General features: G+C 47.6%; 1 protein-coding gene and 1 long non-coding RNA gene across 2 annotated transcripts in view; one reads left to right on the top strand and one right to left on the bottom strand.

The window, feature by feature from the left end:
• The window catches only part of SPG7 (SPG7 matrix AAA peptidase subunit, paraplegin), a 32034-nt gene extending 22564 nt beyond the window's left edge, over positions 1–9470 (bottom strand). The window contains exons 1-5 of the mRNA XM_064519831.1: positions 9076–9470; positions 8185–8287; positions 6794–6883; positions 2114–2364; positions 1396–1535 (exon numbers count right to left, since the gene is read on the bottom strand). Of these exons, the coding sequence (XP_064375901.1) occupies positions 1396–1535; positions 2114–2364; positions 6794–6883; positions 8185–8287; positions 9076–9216 (725 nt within the window). The 5' untranslated portion in view covers positions 9217–9470. The remainder of the gene's footprint in view (positions 1–1395; positions 1536–2113; positions 2365–6793; positions 6884–8184; positions 8288–9075) is intronic.
• Positions 9471–9512: 42 nt separating this feature from the next.
• On the top strand, positions 9513–15248 carry LOC112992305 (uncharacterized). Its single transcript, XR_003261491.2, has 2 exons — positions 9513–10090; positions 12331–15248. It is a non-coding gene; the product is annotated as an uncharacterized LOC112992305 (long non-coding RNA).
• The last annotated feature ends 857 nt before the right edge of the window (positions 15249–16105 follow it).

Here is a 16105-nt window from a genome sequence, read left to right as displayed (position 1 = left end):
GCAGTCCAGAGGTCAAGCAACTAGACAATATCCTGTCCAGATATCTATTCATAGCTGAACATGCCATTTAGGCATGTCTCACACTGAAGTAGGGCCTCCAAGAGGAAGAGTTACATGCGCTGGTCATCCCCACCTCCAAAAAGACACCATGCTCTGATCCCCATGACCTCCTGAGAAAAGATGATGTACACCTCCACTTCACATGGTGCACAAGCAGGTGACCAGGTCATCTTGGAAGATAATTATAGTAGCGTGAAGCTGTTTTTCTCCATTTTCAGGGAAGGGAAGTTCTTAGCAGACAAGATTTCTGCACTACATCTCTCAAGTGCTTTAGGATAAGTAATTAGTTGAGAGCTCTCCCTGTGCTCAGGTCTCTCCGCACACTTACAGAAAGCATCTTACTACAACAGGGCAACAGCTGCCAGAGTGGCAGAGCTCCTAGACTTGTTCAGTATCCCAGTGAATAAGCTTTACAGGTCTGTTTTGTACTCTGGACCCCATAAATCCTGTTTTCCAAGAACAAGCTGCCAGCCTTAATAGAAAAGGGCACATCAACCACAGCAGCAGCAAACAACCACACAACACTAGAACAGCATACAAAAATGCAAAATAGAGTCTAGCTGGCACTCTCAAAGTCTTTGACAGATTTTTTTTTTCCTTTTGTTACTCATTATAGCCTTATTTCAGAACTAAAAGCTTTGAGTTTTGTTGATTTTTTTCCCTTAAACAAAGGTTCTTGGTTTCAGGTAACAGAATAGGACTGTAAAACTAAGAGAAGTACTCATTTCTCATTGACGTTTCTTGTGTCTCATAATCAAAGCTACTCTGCTCAGCATGCGGCTCGCAGCTGGAGCCAACGCCAGCGCATGCTAGTCTCTGATCTGCAGCTGCTGGAGAAACAGGCCAAAACTAGGTGTTTATTTTTACAGACTGAACAACTGACACAGGCCTTCCTCAGAGCACTTTAGCGGGGGAATGCTCACTGCATCACTGACATTTTCTGTAGACCAGGATGTAACATCACAACTGTTGAGCCTGTGGAGTCAGGATTTCAACCAGACACTGCACTTTAATTATTGATTAGGAGGACAAAGAAGTGTTCAGCTTTGCAAGAACTTGCAGCAGCTGATACAGACTTTACTCAGACTTGTTGACACTGACTCTAAACATTTTGGTCTACCACATGGCGCAGCTCTAGCCACCTCCTTGGGACCCCTACTTTTGAAATACTAGGACACATCTAGAGCAAGCCTATTTCCAAAAGGCAGACTAAGTGCTCCAAAACATGGAACACTTTTTTGTTCTTCATTTATACAACATTTAGTAAAAAGACTTTCTTCTCCGAGTGAGAGATGTTGCCGTAAGACCAACAGTAAGCACGAGTTTGTATCATACTTTCCATAAAAGCCAGGGTGTTTGTAGGAAACGGGGAGTCTCTCTTTCTCATCAATATTCAGCTCATCCTCCGCAGCTCTCAGCTTCTCTTCAAACTTGTCAATGTTTGCCACCCGCATCGTGTACAGCAGGGTAACGTTCTGGGGACATGAAATCAAGAGGACTATATTGGAAAATAAAGACGCGGCAGTGAGCAGGAGAGGTGCACAACATGGATAAGTCAGACAACAGTTAACCTTAAGTTGTAGCTTTTTGTCAACTGCAGCAACAAACCTGTAAGATGATAACAAGGATACTAGGACTAAAAAGGGAGTTAGGAATGCCTCTGGTCTTTCCTACCTAAACTAATATCCAAATAGGAGAAAATATTTGAAACAAGATCGAGTAATAAGAATTTACAATCATCTTCTAGATGCCTTTGGTCATATTACACTCAGCTGGTAAAGAACCACCACTGAATTTTTCCAGCTTCTTGAACATCTGTTAAGATTTTCTTACAGCTAAATATTAATTATTCTTACAATTAAAAAACAGAAAAATCTTAGATTCTAAGTCAATATAAGCAGCAGAAGTCCCCAGAACTTCAAATACAAGGAAGAGAAAAATTACAGAAGGGCCAATTTACCAGCTAGAGTTTAATTGAAGGCATATTCTTTAATCCAATTCTTCTCAACAGTTTAATCTAAGATTATTCATTCTAATTGTAAAAGTCACTCACAACTTGTCCGTGCGGAGTTCCTCCTGGGTGTAGATAAACTTCCACAATATCACTCTCTGGAACCACTTCAATTCTCTGGACCTCCCCCTTTGCCAGCATCTCATTCACAAAGTAATTCCAGGAAATGTTGGTCCCTTCTCTGTTCTCACTGACCGTGAATCGAAACATCAGCAGTATGAAAGTTAAAATGAGGAGTGCCCGCAAGCGGTCAAGATGCATCTGATTTTCCCGTTTCCTGCGTTTTTCATCCTCTTTATAAAAAGAAAAAAAAAAGAGAGAGAGACAGAGAGAGAGATAAAGAAAGAAAGAAAAGAAAGATATGAGCATGTAATTGTGTAATTTTCTGACCCATAGGAAAATTAAACTACAAGGATTAACCCATGGGTACCTTTTCTGTTGTTGTTGTGTAATTGGTTTCTCCTGAAGCACTACAGAGGCAGTATCTAGCTTGTATTGCACAGCCAATTTTCTGGCTTGGCTGACAGAGGTAAAAGAAGGTCGTGCAACTTGCCCAAGGTTACACAAGTCGGTCAGTTTTAGATTACATTACAGTTCCAGACCTTTCTGGCTTCTAGACTGTCAGACTACAGGGCCTCAGCTGTACATATGAAACAGCACCAGGTCAAAAGCCCGGTCAGGAAAGGACAAGCAGTCCGATGCAAAATTAACAATCGTCAGGAAGGAGGCAAATTTTGCATTCTGCTAGCCAACTACTACTTTTCAAATCAAATTTGCTTTACCACAGCTACATTCAACTACTGGCCCACTTGCATAAAACATGGTTCTATACTGCCCACTGGCCAGGCTGCTGCTAATATATCCACTGGAAAATATTAGACGTGAGTAAAACCAGTCACAGTGTCACTCTCCAATTATGTAGCACAGTATTACATGGTATGATTGTTTCTTGGTGAACTCCTGATCTGCAGCATTTCTAGTGCTTAGGAGAATATCTACATCTGCAGTAAATCTAAAATAGCATAGGAGACATCACATTCAGTTTACCCAGTTAAATACACTGCAAATCAACCTCCTTCTCTTAACAAAATTGCACAGATTTTCTCCCATGGTACGTAACTAACCTCGTGCTCAAACAGGTTTGATGACCTGTACAAAATTAAGGGTCTGTATCAAAGAGGGAATCACATGCTAGACATGCTTTCCCCTCCCCTTACTGTACTAGTGACGCATACTGAAGTGATGCCATGAAAAGAATGGATGGCTTACTTAGAATATTTGCCACCAAACCATTTTTCAGACTTTGAACTTTACTTGGACTGCATAGACAAATTCAAAATTCTGCGGCCTGCAGATGACTGTCACAGCACAGTGATCAAGTCAACGGCTATCATTTGAGCTGTTAAAAAGATGACAAATTTCCCTTCCTCCCCCTCCAGGCATATGTGGATGTTCTTGATATATAATTTACCACTTGCTCTTGATATACAATTTAACATCAACCGCAACATGGCATACATAAATACTATTCTACACCCAGAAATAAATTAAGTCTGCACCACTGGATTGCTGCTGCATCTGCCTGCTGCAACCCAGATTAGATTTATTTGCAAATTCATAACAAATGTTCTGACACTAGCATTTATCACTAGCCACCAATTAGACCCTACACACAGTGCAACAAAACCAAAGGACAAACATATGACCCAGTCAGAAGCTAAAAAAAGTACTCTGTCCTTCAGATATGCAGCATCATTTTTCACTTGTTTCCTAGCTCTGCTCCACATTTAACAGGAAAGGCTTGTACCTAAATAGAAACAATGCAACTTTTCAGATAAGGTCATAATTTCAAAACAGAGCGACAAGCTCAGACGCTGCGCCCAGCCCATCCACTTCGTCCTTTGATGCCATCTCCTCACTTCTGTGTTATCTGCTAGATTCAGCCTTATTAGAACAAAGCAAACTGATCACAAAGCTGCAGGCTTACATCCAGCACAGTCTTAATAAAGAAAATTAAACTACAGTAAGATAGAAGCCCTAGTCTGGGCAATATCCTGAAATGTGGTGCAAATTCTAAATAAAATGGTTCTGTAGAGACAAAAACTCTAGAAAAGTGAGCACAGATACATAGAAAGTCCATCTATTGCTAGGAAGGTTCCTTGGAGATCTCAGAGTAAACTATTGCTAAAGCACTTTTCCGTATTAAATTTCAGTCAAAGTCAAGATGCATGTAATATGGTCTAAAGCACACAGAACTGAGGAGACTAGCACAAAAAAATCACAACAGTGTAAAAACTGGCCACCAGGTATCTTGAGACAACCTTTCCAGCATATAAGAATTAGACTTGTAAAGGACCCTTAACCTATAGCTGAGTAACTTCAGAAAACACTACCATTTCTAGAAAGCGGGAAGACAATGCAAAGCCCTCTTCTACTCCACATTTAATCTGGGACAAAATTAATCTATTTCTAGTTTACATAAAAAAGTGGCTATCTTTGCAGTATAGCACTTGCATTGCACCGTAAGCTACTCCACAAGATTTGGTAAATAAGAACCAGTAACTGGAAATGACACTTGCAAGCAACAGCTGCAGGAATACTTCCAGCTCTTTAGTCTCAGAAAGCTTCCATAAAGCAATGATTTGCCATTAACCCCAAATCTGAACTCTCTGATTAAAATCTCGCAAAGGCTGCAGTGACAGTTTGAAGAGCTCTTTTTAATAATCGCTGCAGAGATGAGTATTCCCCTGGAGACAGGGGGTAGCATTCCACCTCCCAAAGTCAAGTTACCCATTAATCACAGGAGAAAAGAGGCCGCAGAACACAGCATGTTACTGTTTACTAATTTTAACAGCTACAATACCTCTCCAAGGCTCTGTGCTCACGGTCACCCTGTGTGGTCTTGCAGACACTAAGCACCCCAGCCTCAAAGCTCTGACTTCCTTAACGAGGGAACTGCGATACCTGCACGAGCATCCCGTTACAGACTTCGTCTCAGTTCAACAGATCAAACAGACAAAGCCACTGCTCTCAGCTTAGACAGACTACTTGCAATGACGTGAACCAGACTAGAAGTGATCAGCAGTTGATTGCTTTTACTTCAAAAGCTGAACCAAGAAGATTCCACCATTGTGTTTAAGCACAACAAAGAAAACTGTAAAAAAAGAAAGACTTGCCTATCTGATGACAACTAGGTAAAAGGTTATAATATAATTTACAAAACAAAAGTGTGATGTGTGAGCCTTCAATTTAGAGAGAATTTATCCCTCACTCAGGGGTCCAGGAAACAAATAAGCAGCACAGCAGACATCCATGTAAACTCTTAAGCCCTCAGCAGCCCCTGTAAAAATCAACTAATGTCGTAAAAATAAGATCTTCAGGTCTGTTATGCTTCAGCAAGCATTACTGACAGATAGGAGAACATGACACTTTCACCTGGGCCACTTCTGACACGTTTCAAAATAAAGCCCTAAGCTTTAAAAGGACGTGCCATCAGCTGTGGGACATCACAGCTAGAAACCTAAGCCACAAAGTCTGAAAACATACCCCTCCAGAGCCTGGGAACTTCACATGCACCTCAGTTCTTGGGAGGCAGGAGAGAAAGAGCACGCACTCAAAAACAAGCAAAGAATTTTCTTCAAAGTGGAAGGAAAGAGTCAAATTACACTTTTTAAAGGGAATACAGCTGTTGTCAATCCACAAATAGCAAACAGAGTTGCTGACAATACTAAGGTTTGAAGGGACACCCGCAAGTCAGCTCATATTTGAAAAGTGTTTGATGAAAACCTACTGGCAGAAGGTAACAGTGCCTCCTACGAAGATCAGGACACTAGCCTGTCAAAAATTATGCAAGATTTTGTCCAGTACACAGAAGTTATTCCTCTTCACCCCCCCCCCCCCCGCTTCCTTTTTAGGGTCATTAAATTCCTCCCCCTCCCTCCCCAACAAGCTTAAGGTACACAGAGGGCACTCCTCGACTTCCCAACGTAATCTGGCACCCCACGTCGTTCCCTAGGTTCCAGAACACATTTAGTCAGATAAACAAAATTCTTCATTTTCAAAATAATCCTCTACACCAGGATGCCGGGGGCTTGGACAGTGCAGGACATGCAAAAAACAGTATCTAAGAAGACTGATTTTAAAAACAAAAAAGTCTGAGTAAGTGCTATTAGTAAAGCAGCTAAAAAACTCTTCAAAGAATCTATTTTTAACTTTATTCCATAAATCACTAGAGGTAGAAAGACACAATACACAGTGAACGGAACTTAAATACAAGAAAAAAAAGGAATTCATCTTCGACTTGAACTGACTAATAAAGAGCTGTACATTAACGTGCTCTACACAAAAAAGAACCCCAAACCAGAAGCCTGTAACTACTACTGTTTCCTTCTGTGAAGTCGGGAAAAAGGGCAAACATCAATTTAATTATTTGCATGGGATGCAAAGTGGCACAGGAAAAAAAACAAACAAAACTCACACAGTTCAGGACCTGTCTTAAGCCTTAGCACTCTACCACCTAAGCCAAGACACTCCTTCAAACTTATCAGCTCTATAAGCCTATGGCTAAGAACAAGCTATAACTACAGCTCTGCAGAACACAGAGCGAATCTGTCATTGTGAATTGCTCTAGCATGAAGGTGGATCCTCCATGCTGTCCACTCTTATCCCTTGCATATGCTTGAAAGGTTCATTTCATTAAACAGCCTTTTGGCATGTACGTACCCTCATCCTCCTTTGGAGTTTTCTTTTTGAATCCTCCATTCTTATGGTTACTCCCCTGAGATCCTGAAGCAGTAAAATAGTAAGTGCCACCTGCAGGCAAGCAGAGTTAAGCAGTTACTAACAGAAAACTGCAGGTCAAAGCGAGAAAAAGGGACAAAGGACGAGAGAAATACATATGAGCTCCAAACACACAGAAAGCTAAGTTCCACGTCCACCCAAGCGCACGGCCTCGTTCGCGTGCCAAGCCAATGGGACAGCCTCACCAGGGGCAGTAACGGGAGGGACAGACTCCTTCAATCTTCTTATATATTTTTTGACAACCTCATCAAAATATAGCTCTGCTCAGGCATTAAAATGGCAAAGAAAATCATTTGGAGGGCTGGAACATTCACACATTTCCCAAGGCATAACCAAAGTTAACACTAGTATGGTCAGTTAACAGCTTCATACCAGGAATTGTAAATTTTTATTAAAGGAAATGTATGTGCTAGAGCTAAACACAGGTTTCCTCAGTAAATGCTAATAGGAAGCCAAGAAAGTAAAGATACAAACAGCAAAACTCTTGGTTGCTGCTAAAACACAATCAGCAGAGACTTTTTTTTCTGCCAGGAAAATGAAAAAAGCTCAGAAGCAAAATAACTGACTTCAGTACTGCAGCTTCCATTTCGCATGGTCTTTCATGCAGGCAGCTGAAAGGGGAGGAAGCCCAGGAACTGGGCTGCTTGTCAACTCTTACTTCTCCTAGAGGGTTCCCTGCTATTTGAAAGATTGCAGATTCCTAACCAATTTTAAAAGGAAAAAAAAAATTTTTTTTTTGAACTCTTCAAGATAAGGCAGCCCAAGCTCCCCAGAGCCACGCTGGCCAGAATGGCAGCGACGAGTTTTGTTCAAATCTCAAAGGCATCAGCAAATCTGTTTTCCCAGATTAATTACTTTCGTTGTACATTTTGGGGGTTTTGCTCTAAGAACTCTGATACTTTATACCATACAATTTAACTTGTTCCAAGTTCCAATGCAATGCTTTTAGGAATGAACTTATATGATGTGACTTCTGCCAAAGGTGAATGATATTTTCTTTTTAAGCTTTGCTAATGAAGCACATAAAAATTCTCCTGAAGAGTCTGCAGTTTTTAAATTAGCTTTTGCATCTAAATGACTTGAGTAAGCACTTATCAAACTGAGGTCCTTGGGGAAATGTGGCACTGCTCAACCCTGTCGCCGAACAAAAACCTAGAAGCCCTGTAGGTGATTACACTGCTCCCTAAGCCAAGAACAAAACAGCTTTATTTCAGTTTCAGGAATACATGCAGTGAAAGTAAGGTAGAGTCAACACTCTTACTAAACAAGACCTTTTTTCCTCCCCATCAGTACAGTTGCTTTTAGGGACTCACCTAAGAGTTTCCAAAGCCTGACTGGATCTCGAATTATGTGTTGTTTCACTAGGACTCCACTGAGACCTTGAAATGTGGGGGAAAGCGTTTGTGACAGAAGGCTCTGAGAAACAAGACAAAGAAAGAAAGGAAAAAAAAAAAGAGACAACTATTGGAAAAGTACTGCGCCTGCTTGCTGATTCTGTATTTGAGACTAAGATTTCTAAATATGAAAGAATTATGGATAAGCCCTTGCAGCAGCAGCTGGGAGACCTGAATATTACTCGTTTGTGCTGTGACCTTCCCATGGGACTTTGAGGATATTGTTTATAACCTAAGTTTAGGTCAGCACACGTATAAATATAAACACGTACTCAACACATTTAAATACTGGATCTTTCTCCTCCGTGTGCCTGTTCTGCACTGTGAAGACATGATGGAAGTTGATCCTTTCCAAAGAGCAGCGAGCTTCTCCTTCTTACGAGTGGTAAAACGCAAGGATACTCCCGTAACACAAAGTCTTAGGGACAACAACTTTGCAACCCTTTTGCATGGCGATAGGGGTAATACAGCTATTCCTCCCGGTAATTCGCACCAATCCTGCGGTCCACGCTCCCATTTAAAGGTAATTTCACAGCATCTGAGCTGACACGAACTAAAGCTCTCTGAACACGAGCCCCTTTCCGAGATGCGGGATGTTTCTTATAGCAGCTTCACCTGACCGCAGCGCTCTGGCGGCGGAGAAACACCCGGGGACGCCAGGGCCGGGCCTGCCCCGCGACGCCGTTCCACGGCCGCCTCCCCCCGGCCCACGCGGCCCGCCGCGCTCCCGCGGAGCCGAAACGCGCCCCGGCACTCAGCCGCCGCGGAGGCGGGACGGAGCGGGCCCCTGCCCCGCCACCGAGCCGTTACCTGCAGGAGGCCTCCCGCGCCGTCGGGGCCGCCGCCGCCGCCGCCGGGCCGCGGGCGGGCTCGGGCCCAGGCCCAGGCCGCGCCGGGCCGCCGCCAGCAGCAGCAGCGGCCTCGGAGCGGCAGAAGCCGGAGCAGCGCCATGATGCGCCGGCCGCCCCGCGCCGCGAGGCCTCCTGAGCGGGGGGAAGGGGAGCGGCGGCGCCGGCCGCGCCGCGGAGCGCAGGGCAGGGCCGCGCCGGAGGCCTCCGCGCTCGCCGCCGCCGCGCCGGGGCCTCAACGGGGGCGGAAGTGCTCGGTGAAGGGCGAGCGGCCATCTTGGGAGCGGGCGGGCGCCGGCGGAGCTGCCATGGCTCAAGATGGCGGGCGCCGCGGATAACGGCCGGGAGGGGCCGAGGGCGCCCCGAGGCCCCGCCCCCTGCCGGGCCCGGCCCGCGCCGTTGCCGCGGCAACGGGGAGCCCCGCCCGGCGGCGGGACGCAGGCGCCGTCTAGACCCTCGGCCTGGGCCAGGCCCGCCGGGGCAGGAGGCTCCCGCGGCCCGGCCGGGCCCCAAGGCCCCGCCTCGGCCGGGCCCTGGCCCGGGAACCTGGCAGGGTTTCCAGCGCCTCGCCTTGGCCCGGCCCCCCGCGGCCAGGCCCCCCGGGCGGGCGGGCAGGCCTCTGCGGCCCAGCCCCAGCCCCAGCCTCAGCCTCAGCCCCAGCCCCAGGCCAGGCCCTGCCTGCCCGAGGCCCCCAGGGCCGGCGGGTCCCACGGCCCAGTCAGGCCCCCCGGCACCGGCAGGTCCGCCGGCCCAGCCAACCTCCCTGGAGCCGGCAGGTCCCACGCCCAGCCTTAGCCAAGCCCCCAGCATAGATTTAGGCGGGAGGGGAACAAGCACCTGGGAGGAGCACGAAGATGCCTGCAGGCCCGGGGAGCGGCTGTGGCTGGGCCGCCTGCCACCACGCTGGGAGCACGGCCTCGCCAGCAGGGACAGCTGGCGCTGAGGGAGCAGGCGGTGCTGAGTCCGGTGGTGCAAGCGTGAGTACACAACGAGCCCCACTCTGGGATTTTTTCACTCTTTACATCATGTTCCACGTAGCTGTAGCAGCCAGGAAAAGAGAGAGAGACAACCCCTGGGAGGTTAGATGCCGTAACACAGAGGAGAGAGGCCAGCTCCCTCCCTTTGCAGCCGATACTGGGGAAAACTCCCCCTCCGACAGCTCAGACTTAGGTATGAGTTAGCTCCAAACACGGATGGTAAACAGTGTTTAGTATCTGCAGCTGAGCGTGGTGGATTAACAAGAACCCTCAGAAGTAAATGGAGTGAGTGCACACGTATATGTATGTTTATATATTTGCACTTTGTCAGGCAGATTAGCTGGCCCCTGTGATCTCCTGTCTTCTGTGGAAAAGCCATTACAGTGTGTTGGACAAGTCACAGTAGCCAAGCTGCAATGCTACTGATAGAGTTTGCATTTAAAAGTAGTTCTGTTAGTGCATGTGTGCAGTTCTAACAGTGATGGAAAAATCCCTTCAAGCATTATACCAGAGAGTGCCAAGGTTATGAGCAGTGTTAAGTTCCCTGTGTACGGATATCACAAAGGTCATTGTATTTTAAGTCCCTGATCCCAAATCTTGTGTAATCTCTTCCTATTTTGCACTGGCTGTACACAGCAGAGTGGGTGGGCTCAGCATCCTCTTCCAAGTATTTATGTGGGGCAGGAAGGCATTTTGGAACATAACCTGAATGATAATGGATCTTCACATTTCCTCTGACTTCATCATCTTTCCAGTTCAGGGTCTAAAAGTCGGTCAGCAATATAAGGTTTGGAAACATTGCTGTGCCAGTTAAGGCCTTGGGAAGCCCACTCCACCCCCAGTGATGCAGCCGGAGGGCCCAGGAGAAGCTGTAAGGTGGAAGATCTTAGGGGCGACAGCCACCTTCTCCTTTGGGGAAGCAAGCTCAGGTGCACCACCCCCAGACTTTCTGGACCCTTGGCCCCCGTTGGACTTCACCTGTGCCCACCCAGTGCTGTCAGCACATGCGGACGTGGAGAGCCCGTGTGTTTCCCAGGCGACTGGGCTAAGGCTGGCCCAGGCCCACAGAGGTCCCAGGCTGCAGGCTGGGGACGGCTGGTTTTGTCAGGAGGTCACCACGGGTCCTTTGGGAACTGGCGTGCTGGAGGATAGGCCCTGCTGAGGCATTTACCAGCTTCCCTCTGACCATGGGTCTCACCAGGCCAAGCCGAATCTATGGGTGGCTTTAGGTGTTGTCCCTGTTGTCGCTTCACCTCCTGCAGCTCGCCAGTCCTAGTGCAGCTCAGGTGTTGTTGAATGGGAGGTTGTGGGGCTACATAAAATAATAATTAATTATCTGTATGAAGGATCTCCCTTCTCCTCAGCAGGTCTGAATTAGCATCCTCTTTCTAGAAGAGTCTCTTAGGATGTTAATTGTCATCTGCCCCCTGGGATGTGTCTGAGTAAACCTTCTACCAGCAAGGTCTATTAGCATGTTAATGTCTTCCTCACTCCTGGAATTCTTTTTGTATCACTGGCTTAATCGTCAAACAGCTTAATTTACAGACACAAAATTAAACTGGTTGCAATTAATCCGTATTGGCTGGCCAAAGCTTGCAGTGTCGCAGTGGGGATGTGACAGCCGACTGCTGAGCAACCAGCAGCCCCTCTGCCGCTGAACCGCTGCAGAACCCACCTGGCAGGGCCGGCCGGGTCGCACTGCCCTGGGGAGACGCTGCACCGCCCGTGCTGCTGTCTGCCTCTGCTCCGCGCCGGCCTGTGCCACCACCCTTCGCTGGGTGGCTGCCACAGAGACGAGCGACACATCTTCCCCTGCCTCGTGGAGGGATCCCTGGCGGGAGGTTACTTACACTCTGGAGCAGGAAATAGCTTCTTTGGAAATGCTGACTCCCTCTAGGATAGGCCATGCTGCAGAGGACAGAGGTGCTGGGTTTCCAGGGTGGAAACACGGGATGTGGCAACCGTGGCAAGGAGTGCCAGGAGCTGATGTGGGGTACCAGCACTGTGCACATCTCTGCCTGAGCTTCACTCCAAGCATATCACACCTGGCTTGCATTGATTTTGTGATTAGGCCTGTTGCTAATTAGGCCTGATCTATTTTTAAAGAGTTGCATCATTTAAATAGAATTACAGCCCGATTAGAAGTGAAGCAGTGCAGTTTGCTTAGACAGGACTTTAGTGACTTCAGTCAGGCTGATTTGACAGAGAGCCAAATGAGTTTCATTACGTCTGCATTACAGTTTTGCTCCAGCTTTAGTGAAGACAAACTTGCACCCATTTGATGAAAGTGGGTCCAAAGTCCAGCACAGACTGTTGTCCAGCTGACCAGTTTGGATGGGCTCACTGACTGCACCAACAGCGTTTCAGGTCCGTACGGCAGCTGGGCTCTTGCTGCAACGCTCCGGACAGAAGACGCTAGCCTTGCTGTGGCAAAACCACGTTGAACTGCGAGGACTGGTTATTTACAAACACAACCGGTAGCTGGAGGTGACCCCATTCCCATTCCTCCTTTCGCACCGTGCCTCGAAGGCAGCACGCCCGCGATGAACCGCCAGGACGGGGGGGCTGGGATCCTTTCCCCTTCTGTGCCAGCACAAAGTGACACCAGGAAGGAGAGTCAAGAGTTTCTGCTGTATGTGCAGGCAGCAATCACCATGGCTGCGCTGGGACTTGTGCGTGGGCGGCTCAGGCTGCGCTGCGTGCAGGGAGGCAAGTGCTGTCCTCCCTGCGTGTGCGAGAGATGACCTTGGGAAAGGTGGCTTCAGCCGCTGCCCTTGGACCGGCAATATGCTCCTTTGGGAGCGAGCCAGTATTCTGAGGAGACAGATATAACCTGATCCAGGCTTGGCCTCGCTGGGATGTGCTCCAGCCATGACATCACTCACTAATGCCACGTGTATTTACTACCGGGGAGAGGTGCTGGATTGGAGACTCAAATCCCTGGTTTATCTCCTGAGTAGGTTATGGACAGGAAGCAGCATTAGCAGCCCCCATCCTGTGTCTATCAGCCCGAGAGAAAACAGTTCTCACAGCCGACACAGCCATCGGCCTCTGTTATGTCTGAGAACTCCCATCTGTTTTCATGCTCCCTGTGAAACAGTCTTGCCACCCTTGTTTTGTCCAGAGTACTTCCAGAGTATCAGGAAGCCACTGAACCTCCCCCCCTGCCCCACCCCAGCTTAGCTCGTACTAATTTCAGGACAGCACTTTGCTTTGCAAACTGAGTGACTGGATACCTGGAATTGAGTTTCCATTGCACCATCCACGGACATCAATAATGAATCAAAGGACTAAATGTAAAGCTGAAGTGGTTAGAAGGTAATTTCAGTCTTTTTCTGAACAGATGAAAAATAGCTCCGTTCTATTGCTCACCTGCATGGCACCGTAAGCTAGGAGTCCTCTGTGCGAGGGACTGTGCAGGCCCGGGACAGAGATGCGCAGCTGGGACTAGCTAGGAGCCCTCAGGGTGTTTCAGCGCTCTCCAGCAGCAAGCGTCTCTGGCACTGAACTAGATGTCTTTAGATGACTTTGTGGATGGCAAGTCAAGGTCAAGGGCTGGATGCTGCCCTTCAGCATAGCAAGGCCATATATCCAGGAAAGCCTACACCTCAGGAGTGAAGGACATGCTTAAAAGACTCCACGTCTGTCCCTCAGGCACAGTGAAGCTCCTTAGCAGGGAGAGATCTGTGCAGCAGACAGCCCTTTCTACAGGAGCCAGTCCAAACCCATCACACCTATTCCTCCAGGAACAGCTTGAGATCGCTTCAAGTTTCAGTTCTTCCTGCCGCTGCTGCCAGGCACGCTTCCCTGCCTGCTCCTCGCAGCGCACAGAGAACAGTCTGGCCCTTAAACCGCTCCTTCCCGGGGGTGAGGGGGGGCTGGCCCCGTGGTGAGGCAGCCTGCAGGCTTACGGCACGACTGGGACACACTGCTACGTTAGGAACTGTCATCTTTAAGAGTCACTTCTACAGACCAGACAGTGTAACTTTAAGACAGGTAGGTGACAGATGGCTGTAGACAGGGGATCACAGGGAAACAGCGATACAGCAGCAGCGACTGAACTGTGCGTCAGGACGGCTGCCAGTCCTCGCTTACAAATCACTAGAGAAGCAGACCAAGTGCAGGCCAGAAGGAGCGGTGCTCTGATAGAGGGGTGCGAGTTCCTCTCAGTCTCGCTTGCCAGGGTAGAGCGGGAGGAGAGGAATAGCTTGTATGTAAGTCAAAGGCCACAAATTGCTCCATGTGAACGTCCCCTCGGACAGCTGCTGCAGTGGGCAGAGCTCAGGGGAAGCCCAGGAACTCATCTGTGTGCAGGAGGCAGCTGGAATCATCTCCAAATCCTGCAGAACGGAGGAGGTCAGTAAGCTTAGAGTGAGTAACTCTGTTGCTCTGCACCCCTCAAATCCGTGAACAGACTAGAAACCTAAAGCACATAATCAGGAATCATAAAACCATGCTGCTTCCCTTGCGGGCCAAGGGCATGGGTTAGCATGGGAGCTAAATCTGCTTCGTGAGTAGCTGGCTCTGCCCTGTCCTAGGACCCGTGCGTGGTCCCACTTGGCTGGGCTGATGCTGGGACTCAGCTGATTAGACAGTGGGCTGGATCGAGGAGCTCAGCCTTCAGAAAACTGCTGATTGTGGTGCCAGTGAGTTAGTTTAGTCTCCCTGTTTTATCATGTCTTGCTCTGCAGGGTTGTGAACAACCACCTCACTTGTAAAGCAGGTGAAACCCCAGTCTGTTATTTCTTAATGGCATCGCATGCAGAAGGGCTTGTTTAAATTGGGTTTGCCCTTTAACAAAAGAAACACATGGGTGGCTTGAAAGTACCTTTATTTAAGAAAAACAAGATTGTGTGCAGAGTTAGGGAGGTTTCTGCTGCAGTGTCAAGAGCGTCAGCTGTACTCCTTGCTGGCTTTCTAAACGGCTGCCTTGTTAGCCAAACCCATCTCCCTTCAAAATGTTAATAGCTGGCAACGAAAACATGAGCCTAGCTTAAAGTAAAAGTTCTTTTAATCAAAGTCCTTCTGAAGTTTTATTCTCTTGGCCTCTTTGATACGGCACTTGGCTGGTCACACAGGCTTTGCCCTGATTTGCAACTCTAGTAGTCATAAATCACAGACTGTATAATACACTATTAAATACAGATTCCCAACTTTATAGCCTGATTGGAGCTGAATCAGCAGAGAATTGCGCCCACAACAGCACAGACCACGTATCTTTGCCCTGAAGCTGTTTGACATCATGGTTCCTTAACATTATGAGACAATTGCTATAGAGCTGCAGTTTAAGTAGTTAGATGGATGCGGTTACCCATAGGTGGCAAACGCAGTTGAGTGACTGACGCAGATACTACCTCCAATTAGACACGGAAGGAGTAACAGAGCAAGGACCAAAGGGTCATAGAGCTCTCTCCCCAGAGTTTGTGTCTTTTTACTCCTCTGTGACAGAAAGAGATAGGCCTGAAAGAACATTCCCCAAGTGGCCTAATTTCCCTGCCCTCACGCAATGTTCTCCTTCCTCCTTAGCACCAACATATGTAGTTCATTTTAGGGTTTGAGAGCTAACAAACCCCTCGTGAAGGAAGAAGGGGCTGAACAATTAACTACAGTTTTTTTTCTCCTAAGTATTGCAGTTAAGTTGCAAGGAGCAAAAGCCAGTAAAGTTGCACATAGTCACCCTCAGTCATCTAAAACTGACCCCACCTGCAGTTCTAGGGTAACAAAAGAAAGCAGGTTAAACATTCATATAACAGAAATCTCATCTAGAAAAAGAGCAGAACCACCCCCAACTCAAGTCATTCCCCCTCCACCCCCCCATTAGCGTTCTTTCACAAAGTATTTTTAATGTCCCTCCCTGAAATAGGCTGATATCCCATGCTGTTGCGTTCAAATAAAAAAGGTCAGGATGACACAGAAAGGCTTTAACTTCCTCCCCAGCATTGGATCTTTGACCTGGATGACATTCAAGGCTGTCAAGGAAGCAGTTACAGCCAACTATATTTAGGAAATGAAAAA

This window comes from Dromaius novaehollandiae, chromosome 13, assembly GCF_036370855.1.
Source record: "Dromaius novaehollandiae isolate bDroNov1 chromosome 13, bDroNov1.hap1, whole genome shotgun sequence".
Lineage (NCBI taxonomy): Eukaryota > Metazoa > Chordata > Aves > Casuariiformes > Dromaiidae > Dromaius > Dromaius novaehollandiae.
Note: the sequence above shows the minus strand (reverse complement) of the source record. Positions and strands in the feature narration are given on the sequence as shown.